Raw genomic sequence first — 13,974 nt, 5'->3', positions numbered from 1 at the left:
AAAACAACCCTACAGTTTTATCAACAATTCTCTAAAATAGTTTAAACAAAAACTGAACATTATAACCTTAATGAACAGAATCTGCATTGTGAATTTACGTACTAAAAACTGATGTGTGACTCAAGTATTTTAACTGGGTGATATGTTTAGCCTTCCATACTGATATATGAATATTCCTTGTATAAATATGCACATACAGAAGCCAAAGTCTGCAGTGTGTTGGATGTAAGTTTGCTCCACTGAGTGATCTTATTGCCCACTGCTGACCTGTCTCTCTTTAACATGAACATTACTGCAAATTGTAATACCAATAGTCTCAGCAGCAGACAGAAATAGTGAATGTTGCTCACACTGAAATCCACACTGGCGCTTAGGAGGAACAAAAAAGAACAAAACAACAAAACAAAACAAACAAACAAAAAAAAAACAACAAAAAAAACACCACGATCAGTGTTAGCATAACAGGGCAAATGGGGGGAGTCAAGCAGAGGTAAAGATGGGAATGGAAACTGCCCAAATACAAGATCAATATCTGTAGTGGAAAGAAGCACAAAATATAGGAAACCCAGAAGGCAGCATGTTACACCCCAAAACAGATGTGAAGGTCATTTTGTTTTATTTTTCATTTTGAGGAATTAAATGCAGGACAAGAGCCAGACACACCCTTGACGTTCCATAACAAGGGAGAGGCTGATGATGTATTTCTCTTGTTTCCTGCTCTGCTGTGCTGTCTTTTACAACAGACTTTTCTGTTTACCTTCCTTGCTTCTCTCTCTGACTCTGCTCACAAACAGTGGCTTCACGAGGCACAGCTATCTGACTCCCATAACCTTTTTAACATTTCTACTCTGGCAGATTGCAGAAGTGATATTCACTGCTATTTTTAACCACATGCACTCTGGTACAAAAACACTTTTGAAAACATCTTGAATACAGCCGAACACATTCAAATATTATGTTGGAGCATATGCTGTTTTCAGTCACAAATAACACTCCCTGACTACTGAAGTAAAATGAACTCACTTCCTAAACTTCCTACTACACACAATGGCAGTGGGCAGGCCAGACAACAAAGTTCTCAGTCCCAGCTATAGACTAGAACATTACTGAAAGAAGCCCTTTACTCCTTGCAGACACTTCTCACTGACTAGTTCATCATAGCAATTATGATGTTGAACTACGAACACCTTGAAAGTAGAGGGGCTAGTGAGCTCTAGAGGACTTCACTTTATTTTCTCTGTTCAATGTTAATAGTTAAAGTTATGATGGTGTTAACAAAAAGACCAATTACCACTTAAAACTTTGTGACTATAGGAATTCATATGTTCCATTTATTCACATTGTTTTCTGTGCCATCATAAGCACTGTAACTGTGTTAATGGACACGTATGGAGGCGGGCTGGGCTGTGGTCTGGCTAAGATATTGCTTCTGTGTACTTTTCTTCTCTCAGAGTGGAGCAAAACTGCCCTTGTGACACTGACACAGTTTTTAAAAATGCAACCGCCTGTACAGCCAACCAGCCTGCTGGCAGCCACATTTGCAGAGAGGACAGGAAGGAGGCAGAAAAAGACAGTGAAGGAAATAAAGGAAAAGGAAGAAGAACAGCTGGACTGGATGGTATTATCTTCACAGTCTATGGCTCAAACCCAAAAAATTTGAATTCTTACAGTTGAGGGAGGAGGAGGAGGAGACTAACAAGACTCACTTATGTCCAGCATAGAGATTTTTAGCTTTTCAAGAACACACCAGAAACACAAGTAGTGTTGCCCTTAGATGCAATTATAGAAAATGATCAAAATTAATACATGAACAGTTGTTTAACGCTGGTATTTGTCATGCATCTGTTTCTAGCAGAAACCCATAATTAGATAATTATTACACAATTTAAAACTTTGCATGCATTTGCTTGAGCATGCAAATAAGGCACTTTAAAGATCTTTGTCAATGTATAGACTGAATGTGGGACTGATTAGTATTGAGCCTTCTATAACAGCACAAATTTTCCTACTTCCCAAAGTTTTACATCTTATGCGATGATGACAGCAAAAATAAGATTCAACACAAAGGAAACAGATGCATGTGGGCCAGCAAATCCAGCCCCCTGAAAACAAAGCCTCCAAACCTAAGTGTGGAGAGTCTCTGCAGCAGCATTACATAGTAAAATACGACTCATAAACTCTATGTTCTTCACACGACATAACGGACTCAAAGAGGACCCCCGAGGCCATTGTGTTTCCAATGAGATAAACACAAAGCGTTCAATGTGACCGACCTTCATTGATGTGCATCCCGCATCTATAGCCTCCGTGTGGTTAAAGAAGGATGCAACTACTAGAAAACATAGGCTTTAACGGAATATAGTCACACAGAGGGCAAATGAGCCCGGTGTTTTTACAAAGAAAGCAAAGTGGCGAAGCTGTGTCGCTTTACAAAGGCGGAGCAGGGCAGGATGGTCATGTTGTTGCTGCTGCTGCTGCCGCCGCTGCTGCTGCTGACAATAGTAGCCGTCCAGTTAGCCAACAGGGAGTCGGACCTGTCTGTTTAACCAAGCAGGACAAGGCATTTAAAGAGTTTATTATATTTTAGAATTTTTTAATCCAGGTTTTGTGGTATTAATATCCCGAGATTTGAAAACCTCACACTGGCATCAACAGACGCGCTGGAGAAAAGCTGAAAAACGGCTTTTCCTATTTTTTCACTGGCGTAAACTTCACGTGAGTCTAACGGTCGTCTGCCTAGCTAAAAGCCTACTGCTGTTAACTGTACCCCCCTGTTAGCTGAATAAAAGTCAAAGTCCGCTCGTCACTTACCCCCTTTCCTTTCTGGCGTGTGTTGCTGCTGAAGGTGTGTGTGTGGAGCCCAGCCCTGCCGTTGCGGCGGCCTTCTCTCCGCCCGTTGCTCAGCAATAACGTCGCTCCCTGCGAAACAGCGGCGGCGAACGAGGCGACGTCAGAGAAGCGTCAAAGCAGTGGGCATATGACTGACGACTTCCGGGTATTACCTTCAAAATAAAGTCAGAGCGAAGGCGGTGTGCACAGAAATGTGAACTCACAGTTTGGGGGTCTCAGGTCTTCTGTCAGGTTAGTGTTGTAGAACAATAATTCAGTGAACAAATTACTTTTTTTCAGAATTAATGTAAATTTGTTTTCCAGCAAGTGTTAATTGTTGCAAATAAAACTTTATAAACAAAAAGTCTTAAATCCAGTCAAACAGTTTGACTGCTATATGAGTTGCAGTAAATAATAACTTGAAGGTTATGTTGAAGCTGTGTTGGTAAGCAGGCAATTTACTCACTCTCCTCATTATGACCCACTTGTATCAAGACAACCATATGCACAATTAATCACGTGATCAGAGATTGCGAAGCAATAGACTTCAACTTCCCTAAAATCTCAGAACAGCACCTGAAAAAGATGTTGAAATGATCAATTTATTACTATTATTGCTTATCGATCTAACTATTAATCATATATATTTAGTTAATTTCTTATATAAGCGCTAACTATAATCAGCAACAAAGAAGGTTAGTTGCACCCCTAGTCCCAACATAATGGAAAAGATTGCACAGCTTAAAATGTTTTACATTATCATTAAACCATTTCATATTTAATTAAAGTTAGAAAACTTTCCTACTGTCGTTAAAGAAGACTAAAATAATAAGACAGTAAATGTTAAATTGATGATGCAGTTTAGTCGTTGTAGTAAAATATAAATTTGAAATTATTTTATTAACTTCTTTGATTTGTTTAGTTTGACTTCTTAAGAGGGAAATCAGGAAATAGGAAAGTCAAGCTGTGGATTTCCAAGGTTTCAGCACCTGAGGCTAAACTTAAAAGTTTAACAACTGAGCCTATGTGTTCTGTTTCATAGTGACCAGGCTCTTACGCATCAGCTGCAAGTGCAATGAGAGTTCCTAATTTTATGATAAATTGTGCAGGCGATGTAAAGAAAACGTTCTACATATGATCACATAGCTGTGACCTGTGCACTGTGCGCAGACAGGGTTGATTGTCAAAAACCCTCCTTTTAAACTTGTAATGTGATGTCGCAATTTCCGGTGTTTGGGGTTTTGTGTCTGGATTCACCTTCCTCATCCTCAGCAGCGCCTGCGTCTACACTTCCAACCGTGGATGCTTCCAACTCGACCAGAAGAAGAAGCCCATGTCAGCCAGAACCGGGTGGGCGGGTTTCCTGGTGGGCGGGTTTCCTGGACTCCCTAGTCACGTTTCAGGGTCTTTTGTTGCTGTAGCGTAAATGAACTTGTTGTAATTGGACTGAATGAATATTAAACATTCACATCTGAAACGATAGTGCATCATTAGTGCATTTAGAGTGACATACGTTCTGCTACAAAAGTGAAAATTAAACGCTGCCCATAATTAATTATACATTCTCCAGCATCTTAAACTGCATTTAAATGTATATTTTTTACTAAAAATAAGTGTTTTAAACAGATATTTTTTTACTATCTAAAAAAATTTGCTACAATGACGCTCTCGCTCTCTGTCCCTGGAGAGCACTCGGTTTATACCTGTACAAGTGCCGTCTGGAAAGGCGGGGCGTTAGTTTGATGTTTATTTTTGAAACAACGTGTGACCCTGTGTACTTATTAATATTTGATGATATAAATATTTTTTTTAAAATACTTGGTTCCCTAAATCACTTTATTTTAGTTGTAAAGTCGGGTGTGTCTGTGAAACATGGATTATGAAATTATCCTGAATTTATCTTCAGGATATTAGACAAGTAAACCGATCCTTATTGGGAATTACATTGTTAAAGTTCTCCAAATGTTCCTTATTATTATTATTATTATTATTATTATTATCATTATTATAGTTGTTTACTCGACTATATATTCGTTCCGGTAGATACGGTGACACAAATCGAGCCGACCTCTCCTTTGGAGGGGCGTTAGCTGTATCAGGAATGCGCTGTTCGTTTTGTTTCTCAGCGAATAGACGGACAATATGGAGGAGCAGCGGGACATTCAAACAGCTAATCGAAACGGAGGCTCCAGGTCGTTTTCTTCGCCTGGTTCCGCGATGGCTATGGAGATTAAACGGAAGAAAATACGACAGAGTGCCTTTATCCTGCGAACAGAGGTAAAGAGAAGCAAAGTGCTTTTGTATGTTTTGCGTCAATATTAGCCTAGAATGACGATCCATTTCATGGGGGTACAAAGTGCAGCGATTTACAAAAACGATCTGAGTTGAAATAATTTCTAAATAAGGACTTGGATTTCCTATTATGTGCCTCAGTTCCCTGGAACAAATATAACCTCGGTGGCCAGTTTTCCAGCAGGGAGGTGCCCTTTTATTCACTTCCCTGAAAGCAGAGCTAAGCATTGTTCAGTGCTTGTGTTTGCACAAACACCGCTCAGACCAGGTCGTAATGACACTGCAGATAGCAAGGTGCAGCTCTCTTTGGGTGAAAGGCAGAGGTACACCTGGACAGGTCACCAGTCCATCACAGGGCCACATAGAGACAAACAACCACACACACTCACTCCTATGGGCAACATGTTTTTGGACCGTGTCAGGAGAAAACCCACACAAGCGCATAGAAAGGGTTTCGAACCATGAACCTTCTTGCTGCAAGGCAACAGTGCTAACCACTAGTCCACCGTGCTGCCGTTAACCATTTTTCCATTAATCGTGACAGTAATTAAAAGATTAATTGATAATGAAGATAACTGCTTGTTGCAGCCCTAGATCGGCCTATCCTTATCAAATGAACAGGGGTAATAGCTGGATGGGATAACAGTGCTGCTATATGAACACATTTCATGAGAGCCTTGTAATATAATGTCTAATGTCAGTCACAGTCAACTCTGAAAGCCTTAGCCAGAAAACGTCCTTCTGCAGTCTATGTTAACACATATGAAAAGTATGTGCATTACTTGTGAACTTGACATCACCACTGTGCCTTTTTTCTTGCTAAAAACCACATTCAATAAAGCGTCTAACTCCCTGCAGTTCAGCAAAATCATCATGTCTGTGCTCATCATATTTTTCCTTACTGTGCACGTGACAATAAATTTTAATTTGATTTGAATTGAAGTAAATCATGTCCGTCGCTTCCTTTCTATTATAGCGTATTGCTTGATGGACTAACCCCACTGAGAACATCATAGCAATGCTGGTGTTTGTTTTGATGTGGATTCATTTGGTCATTTTGAAATTTCTCCTGTGTATTTTATGTCCAAGAAAAACTCTAACATACAAGAAAAGATTGACTTTGAAATGCGAATGCGTGAGGGGGCCTACAAACTGCTGCTTGCCTGCAGCAAGAGAGAGCAGGTTCTTAACGCTTCCAAGAATCTGCTGACTTGCAATGCCAGGATCAAGGCATATCTAAATCAGAAGAAGAAAGAGGAGCAGGGCATTATGGGAGCAGCCAGCAGGTAAAAACCTTTACTGTGTTTTCTGGTGTTGGAGATGTTTCATTTTTTAGTGTGCAAAATTATAAGGTTGAGTAAATTTTAGCATGGGGGGGAGAAGAAAAAAATCAAGCACTGACATAAAGTAGGGCAGAGTGTGTTTTGGAGACAGTTAATATGTGATTAATGGTAAATTAACATATTTCATTTCAGACATTCAGATCCAGTTTCAGGTGGCCGCACACCCTGTAATGGGACAATTGCATTGTCTGGTAAGATATGTAGTGTACCCAGTATGCCCATTATCATTCAGCACTGGTACCTCTTAAAAAATACAGCACAAATTGAAGTCAATAGGTAATAGTTTTGAAGGTGATGTATTTTCACAAAATATCCATATAGTGCATTTTAGCAACTTTGTGAACAGGATTTTTCTCCTCCTGTCCGCTGATGCAGGGCTGCGTATTCCTTTGCTGTGGAGAGATTCAGACCACTTTAACAACAGAGGGAGTAAGTTTGTCCTTGTCTGGGTAAAATTCCTGCCTCCTGTTTAGCTTTGGCTCTTGATATTAGTCTGTACTAGTCTGTGCACCATTGCTTGCATTTATTAGGCTCCCGCCGAGTGGCAGCGTTCTGTCTGATCCAGCTGGGCTCAGATGTGTTTGACACAGAGATGGTGGTGGTGGACAGATCAGTCACTGACATCTGCTTTGAGGGAGTCACTGTCTTGTAAGTGTTTTTTTTTTTTTACACTTCTAGTATGTAGAGTACTACACTTAGTACACTTAGTAAGTTTTATTAATAACATATTGCTGGAAAATTGTTCTTTATTTAGCAATATAAATAGACTTTAATTCTATACAGTGTCTTTGAAGTGAAATGTATTTTTGTTGGTGGTTTATTTACAGTCATATCTTAATATGCCTTGGTTTATGATTTTCATGTTTACACCCTTAATGTAGTTTCTTGTGCCTATCTCATAGTAAAGAAGCAGTTCCTCAGTTTGAGCTGAAGGTGGAGCTGTGGAGCTGTGCCCTGGAGGAAGAGCTCATGTTAGTGAACACGCCAAAGAAGCTGGCCAAGAAGTTCCGCAGCTCCTTTGGCAAAGCTGCTGGGAAAAAGCTTTGCCCTCTGCTGGACACTCCAGACCCTGACACCTTCCTCCAGCAGAATCCCATACCCCCGTATGTATTGTGTTACTCCATAAAAACATTTACAGACCCTTGGCTCACTGTTTAAGTTTTTTGCAGTTAGGAACTAACTTGATTATGGGTTGTTACTGTAAAAAAAAGGGTGTAACAGCAAGCTCACTCAGTGGGTGGGTAAACAAATCACACTAAGCACGGACTGAAATAAGGCTTACACAAATATTTGTTCTATCACTGATTTTCTTTTTCCCATTAAATTGCACAATTTTATTGAAAAGTACAGTCTCTTAATGTTCCTGCCTGTATTTCATTTGTGTCTGAGTGGAAAAGTATACTTAACAGCATGGAGAGCATCAGGTGACACTGAGCTAAACATCTGTGATCGGTACCACCTGTTCAGCAGGAGGACAAACACTGGGATTTTTGGACCTTTGAACGAGGAGAGAATTTTTCAAAAAACAATACTGTAGGGTTTGTGTGCATGTTGGGGTTAAAGGGTTAGTGTCTTTGTATATTGGAGCATCTTTTGAGGTTTGATACTCTTAAGGTTACACTTAACCATGGATCGTTTATGGTTACCTGGGAAGCAAAGGGCCAAATAAAGTAAATGCAGTATATTTGAAAGAATGTAAAACTCTGCATATGTGTTTGTTTCCACCTGTACCAGTGGAGCCAAATACAGCCTGTTGGCCTACACTACCCTGTGTCTGCCTGAGGCTGAAGGCAGTTTTCAGTCTCACTCCCTCATTGTCCTCCAAAACGGTAAGAAACAAAGGTACAGAAATGTGATATCAGGGGATATTATTAAGGGATTATACTTTTTAGCTCCCGATTTGATTCAGTTCTGTTGTAATGGTGCAACACTTTTACACCATTAAAACTGAAAGCTGAAATTAAATAACATAACTTCTGATTGAAGTTTAGCGTGGATTACTTTTCTTTCTGTGTGTGATTAATTGGATAAGAAAGTTGGTGCCCAGGCAGGTATTTGTTAAACACCTCTAATTTTAGGAGTAAACTTTTCAAATAAGTTTCAACCATGCATATTATGAGTTTTTAAATGATTGTTTTTAGATTCTTCTAATGAGAGGCCTTGTGTAAATCCTAGATCTTTTTATAACTTAAAAAAAATATTACTTTGGTTCTTTCTTATCACTTCATATTCTGTTTATTCTTTAGAGCCTGTATTATGATATAATAGATAGAGTAATTAATTTTCATTAACATATGTAAATTGCTCTGTTGCCTGGGGTTTATTGTTACTGTTGTTCTTAACCTCCACAGCTGAGTGGTCATCTTGGCTTCCACTTTATGGCAACCTCTGCTGCCAGTTGGTGGCCCAACCTGCCTGTATGACACAGAGCATGATGAGCAGCTACCTGAGCCAGAAGGTGAGCTGAGTGCTGTTATAGTTATTAGCCCCTAAGGTGAAATACTCCAGTCCCATTGTTTCTTCCTGGTGTCCTCCAGCAAAGTGTGGAGGGGATGAACCGCTGCTGCAGCCTCTACTGTGTCTTGAGGGCTGGATTTTTATCCTGCTACTTTACCCCAGAAGAAATTGATGCTAAAGTGCAGCCCACACTTAATGTACCCATCAACAAGGTAAGACAGAAAAATACTTCAAAATTTAAAAAAAAAAATAGGTGTTTGGTTGTGTTGCCTACTTTCAAAACGTGATACTACTGCAATAAACGAATCTGCCATATCTATCTTTACCTATCAAATAAATAAATGGAAAGGCAGAAAAGTAAAAATGTAAAGAACACCAGCTATATTTGTCGTTATTGATTTAAATCTCAGTTCAGATTTTTCCTAACATTTGCAGAATAGCCAAAATACTAACAGCCACATTTACTCATTGCAATCCTGTCAGCATCTTTGGCATTTTGCTGCTGAATTTGTTTTTTTTTTTTCTGCAATATCAGCAATGTCCTTTTTAGTGTATTACCTCAGACATAGCTTTCATTTGTATGCTATGGGACTCATTTTCAGTTTATGATAAATTAGTTGTGTGTTTCCACAGGACACCCGGATCCGTGTGATGGAGAAGGAGTCAGCAGTCCAGAAATCCAGGACTTTGTCTATTATCAACCCTTCACCAGGTGGATCTCAGACCATGACCTTCACCACAGACACCAGAGAGGAGCTGGAAGACTGGCTGGATGCTCTTCACCAGCACCTATATGATCAGAGTGAGTGTATTTGTGAACATGCAGCAGCATGTATGTATGTATGTCTTTTTAAAAAAAAAAAAAACTATAGGTCTATAAGTATATGTGTATACACAGCAGGGACATGTTTGTATAAAAGGTTCAATATGTTAGATAATGGATAGAGTTTTTAGTGCTTGTACATTAGCTTGAATGAGAAAAGTGTCTGCACATATATTAAACTTCTTTTAGCAAGAACAGATAGTATAACCTTTTATCTGTGGCGCTCATGCCTCTCTTTGTTTACAACCAGGCCAGTGGCTGCATTGTTGTGACCAGCTAATGGAGATCGAGGTCGTGTCACAGCGGAAACCATCTCTCTTCCTTACCAAGCAGGCTGACTCTGTTTACAACGACCTCAGTGAGTAGAGTAATTGGAGCAGTTGAAGAGAGTTCGACATAGATTGATAATTCACTGCTTGATGCTGGATGTTGTGCAGGATTTTCATTTGCAATTTATTTATTTATGAAGGATGTAAGTGCTTAGAACACAACCTTGAAAATTAATTTATTCTATTCAACATGCACAATAGTCTTAAATTCAGTGGGGATGCATGAAAACGAAATCCTTTTACATCCTAATAAGAATATTAGAATATGTGTGTCCTTCATTATATTTTATTATATTATTTTTACATCATAAAGCATGGAAAAAGATGTAATTTGTTAGACTTTATTTCAGTGTTTTGTTTTTGTTTTTTTTTTTGTTTGTTTGGCTTGAAGGTATAAATTCTCCTGGCAAGTTTGAGGGCATCACAGATATTATCCACAACAAGATAGAAGAGACAGATGGCCGCTTTCTTATTGGTCATGAAGAGGAGAGGGAGGCACCTAGATGGTCCACTCTGTTTGATGGGTCCCATTCAGTGGTAGTACAGAAGAGTGTTCTGTCCCAGAGCAAAACCTCCACTCCTTTTTCAAGCCCCATCCCCAATACCTGCCCTACATCTACCGGCAGCAAGAAGCGGCGCGCCCCTCTCCCTCCATCTAACATAGAGCCTTATGCTCCTCCCACTCACCCAGCCACACCTCCTGTCCCTGCTTCTCTTCGTCATCCTCCTCCCTCATACCAGGAGAAGGAGAACTCTGGCACTTGCCCGTCACGCCCAGCAACAAGGTCCAAAACTGGCAGACCATCTCTGGATGCCAAGTTTTCTGCCATCATCCAGCAGCTCCAGCGGAACAGTGCTGGAGGCACCGCGGCCCTCAGCAGGAAAAACGCTCCATTGGGCATCCTCGACGTACAACCTCAAGGCCAGCCTCAGCCCCCCATCAAGCAACTTAAGTACCCGAACCAGAGCCCTGAAACCACATCTGAACAAGGTTTTGCCAGAGCCAGTCACGGCCCTGGTCCGGTTCCTGCACCGAGGAGCAAACTGGGGAAGTCTTTCAGAGAGAGGATGAACATCAAAGCCTTGTAACTCTAACCTTCGATCATATGTTTAACCAACTAATGCAACCTTACCACTAATACTAATAACTACAGCAACAGTACTTTTCAGCTGAGCTGGGTAGCACTGATATTATGATATATTTTACAGTCTTAATATTGTCATGGTATTTTGGGTGTAACTCTTTATGTGGTCTGTCTGTATTTACAGCAGCAGTGTTTCATTTAGGAAAATATGCTTATCTGCTTTCTTGTCTAGAGTTGGATGAAATGATCAATACCGTTCTTTTATCTACATGCTAAATATGAAGCTGAAGCCAGGGGAGCATAACAATTGGAAATAGGGAGAAACAGCTGGCCTGGCTCTGACAAAGCATAAAAATATCTGTCTACCAGAACCTTTAAACTAGTTCCATCATTAATGACACAATATACTTTGTTGAAGCTGCACAAAAAATGACAAAGTTACAGTTTTATGGACAGTTATGAGGTGAAGTATTTCTTGGCTGAGGGCACTGACTTTCTAGAGTGTTGTCATCACCAGATGGGTGTAACCTGTTAACCCACTCCACTCCATAAAGTCACCACTCAAGGCCAAAAAAGTATTGCTCATACCCTGCTTAAACTGCAGCTTGTAATTTTTACACTTTAGTTTTTGTATAGGCTAAATAAATAAGATACAAATTGTTTATTGGATTTAGATGTGATGACAGGGACATTTTGTTCTCTTTGAGAGAGCCAAGTTCTCCTGCTTTCACCTGAGCTTACTATGTCCTGTCACTGGTTTTATATGAAGTGGATAGATGTAAGTGGTTCTCTCATCTTACTCACAGGAGTAAGCCTATCTCCTGAAATGCTGCACTTTTTTAGCCTAAAAGATGTGTGATACAGTTTCTAACAAAAGCATAAAATTAACCACTTTGACATTGTCTACCAGGACAACGTAAATCCCAGTGGACAATTCATATCACTATTGTATGATACATCTGCAGCTCCAATTCCCATTTATAAACTTTTTTTTTTTTTTGTATACAGTTGAATCATAGATGAATTTTAAAGCTGTCTGCTGTCTTAAGCACTGCCATCATCAATCCCACTAAAATGGAAAGGCATATTTCTCTGCTACTGGAACATGGACCAAAGAACAAGCATTTGCAAAAGCACTCAAATTGGAATTGATCCACTGGCCGACTGTGGAGGAGTCATTCCTTTTGGAATTATTGACTTATTCCACTTACTGTGACGACTTTATGACCACTATAGCTGATTTTAAGGGAACAGGTTTTTAGGAGCAATAGCAGGCACTAATGTGACTTCAACAATTCCCAGAGGTCTTAATAATGGAGTGACCTTGGTTTTCAATGGCTACACAGTGTGTCCAACATAATTTGATGCTGCAGTCCATAAATGCTATGAATATAATTGAATGAATGAGTCTTCTGAGTGGCTAAAATAATGAATTCTCCCATTTTTATGGTTTGAATATGTTCAGTGCTGCCAGCTACTAAATATTTCATCCACGTAACAATCGCTTTTGAAGAACGGTCTTCATAATTACACAGTGTACAAAACATTATGTTTTGTAACTTCCTCTGAAATTGCCTAGCTAGATGAAATATTATGGTGAAAGCTACAATCAAATTTTTTTTATCTCTCCCTCTTGATTAAGTAGAATTTAGAGGGAGAGATAAAATAATATGTGATTGTATTTATGAAGGATGTAGATTTGGGTGGAAGTAGATTACAGGAGGATTTAGTTTAAGCCTTGAAAGACCTGAGAATGGATTGTACAAAAGGGGATGCAGCTCAGCATTAGTGTGTTCAACTATTTCTTAACTTGGTGTGTATTACTGCAACATTAGTCACTGATGCTGGAAACAAGGATAGGGAAAATGCCACAGCATTAGTTCATACAGGTGCTGATGTGGTTATACGTCAGGCTGTATGACTGGCTAAAAGCAAAGTTATTATATTGTACATCAAGCATTCTCCGTCAACATCCCAGCCATTTAAGTTAGAATAAGCAGGCTAAAGATAAAGGATATCAATGACAGTTACTGTAACAGCTATGATTTCTGCGTAGTATTTTGGACAATTAACTGTGTAGCCCTTGTGAAAACTATTTTGAGCACTGAGGTTTCCTCTGTGGACATCATTGCCGATGAAAGGGAGGTGATGTAATGCATAAAAAATGTACAGCTGCTTTATTACTTAACAAAGACTGAGCATTCTCACTTTGACTAGAGCCACATTTGTATTTGTTTGTCTTTGAAATAATCTTTTTACATCTCAATTACACATCTGCATATTTTATATCGTGATTAAAATGTTTTGTAATTCCTTTTTTATAATATAACATGTCATCTAAATTCATTTTGAGTGGTTTAGACTGTGAGTAGTACTGTTCCTATCTACTAGTGATACCTTATAATAACCTCATCCTTTGATATCATTTGTGCATAGTGCAATTTTTAAAAATCGTAGTAATTTCTGTTTTTCAAAGTGCAATTTTCTCCACTTTCTGTTCATTGTTATCTTGAAAGCTTTTATTATAGCCGATCTGCAATAAAATAGTGTTCGTTCTGCCTTAGCGAGGCTGCTTTATTTCTGCTGAGCTTGGAAGTATTACTGAATATTTTTCATGGTAAAGGTTTACCAGAGGGTGGCAATAAAAGTCAAAGTATAGCTTTTATTGCAGCTCAATACACGTCCTATAGATACATGCACTGGCACATTTTTCTACTGCAGAGGCTCCTCTGGCTGTGAGCCCAGAAGTAGCCTGTTGTGAAGATTAAGGCGGATGGAATCTCATAGCCAGATAATGGTATTACAATAATAAAACC

At 39.3% G+C, this 13,974-nt stretch overlaps 2 protein-coding genes across 8 annotated transcripts in view; one reads left to right on the top strand and one right to left on the bottom strand.

The window, feature by feature from the left end:
- The window catches only part of cep170aa (centrosomal protein 170Aa), a 32,833-nt gene extending 29,884 nt beyond the window's left edge, over positions 1-2,949 (bottom strand). For all 7 annotated transcript variants that reach the window (XM_026308550.2, XM_026308553.2, XM_026308551.2 and 4 more), the window contains exon 1: positions 2,812-2,949. The gene's annotated coding sequence lies outside the window, so the exon portion shown is untranslated. The remainder of the gene's footprint in view (positions 1-2,811) is intronic.
- A 1,998-nt stretch (positions 2,950-4,947) lies between these two features.
- Positions 4,948-13,708, top strand: rtkn2 (rhotekin 2). The gene is made up of 12 exons (XM_026310022.1): positions 4,948-5,106; positions 6,211-6,407; positions 6,597-6,655; positions 6,840-6,893; positions 6,995-7,112; positions 7,367-7,567; positions 8,199-8,293; positions 8,816-8,922; positions 9,002-9,133; positions 9,555-9,723; positions 9,995-10,102; positions 10,465-13,708. The coding sequence occupies exons 1-12, from the start codon at positions 4,972-4,974 to the stop codon at positions 11,160-11,162; spliced, it is 2,073 nt and encodes a 690-aa protein (XP_026165807.1). The 5' UTR covers positions 4,948-4,971; the 3' UTR covers positions 11,163-13,708.
- Positions 13,709-13,974: the final 266 nt, after the last annotated feature.

This window comes from Mastacembelus armatus, chromosome 15 (genome assembly GCF_900324485.2).
Source record: "Mastacembelus armatus chromosome 15, fMasArm1.2, whole genome shotgun sequence".
Classification (NCBI taxonomy): Eukaryota; Metazoa; Chordata; class Actinopteri; order Synbranchiformes; family Mastacembelidae; genus Mastacembelus; species Mastacembelus armatus.
Note: the sequence above shows the minus strand (reverse complement) of the source record. Positions and strands in the feature narration are given on the sequence as shown.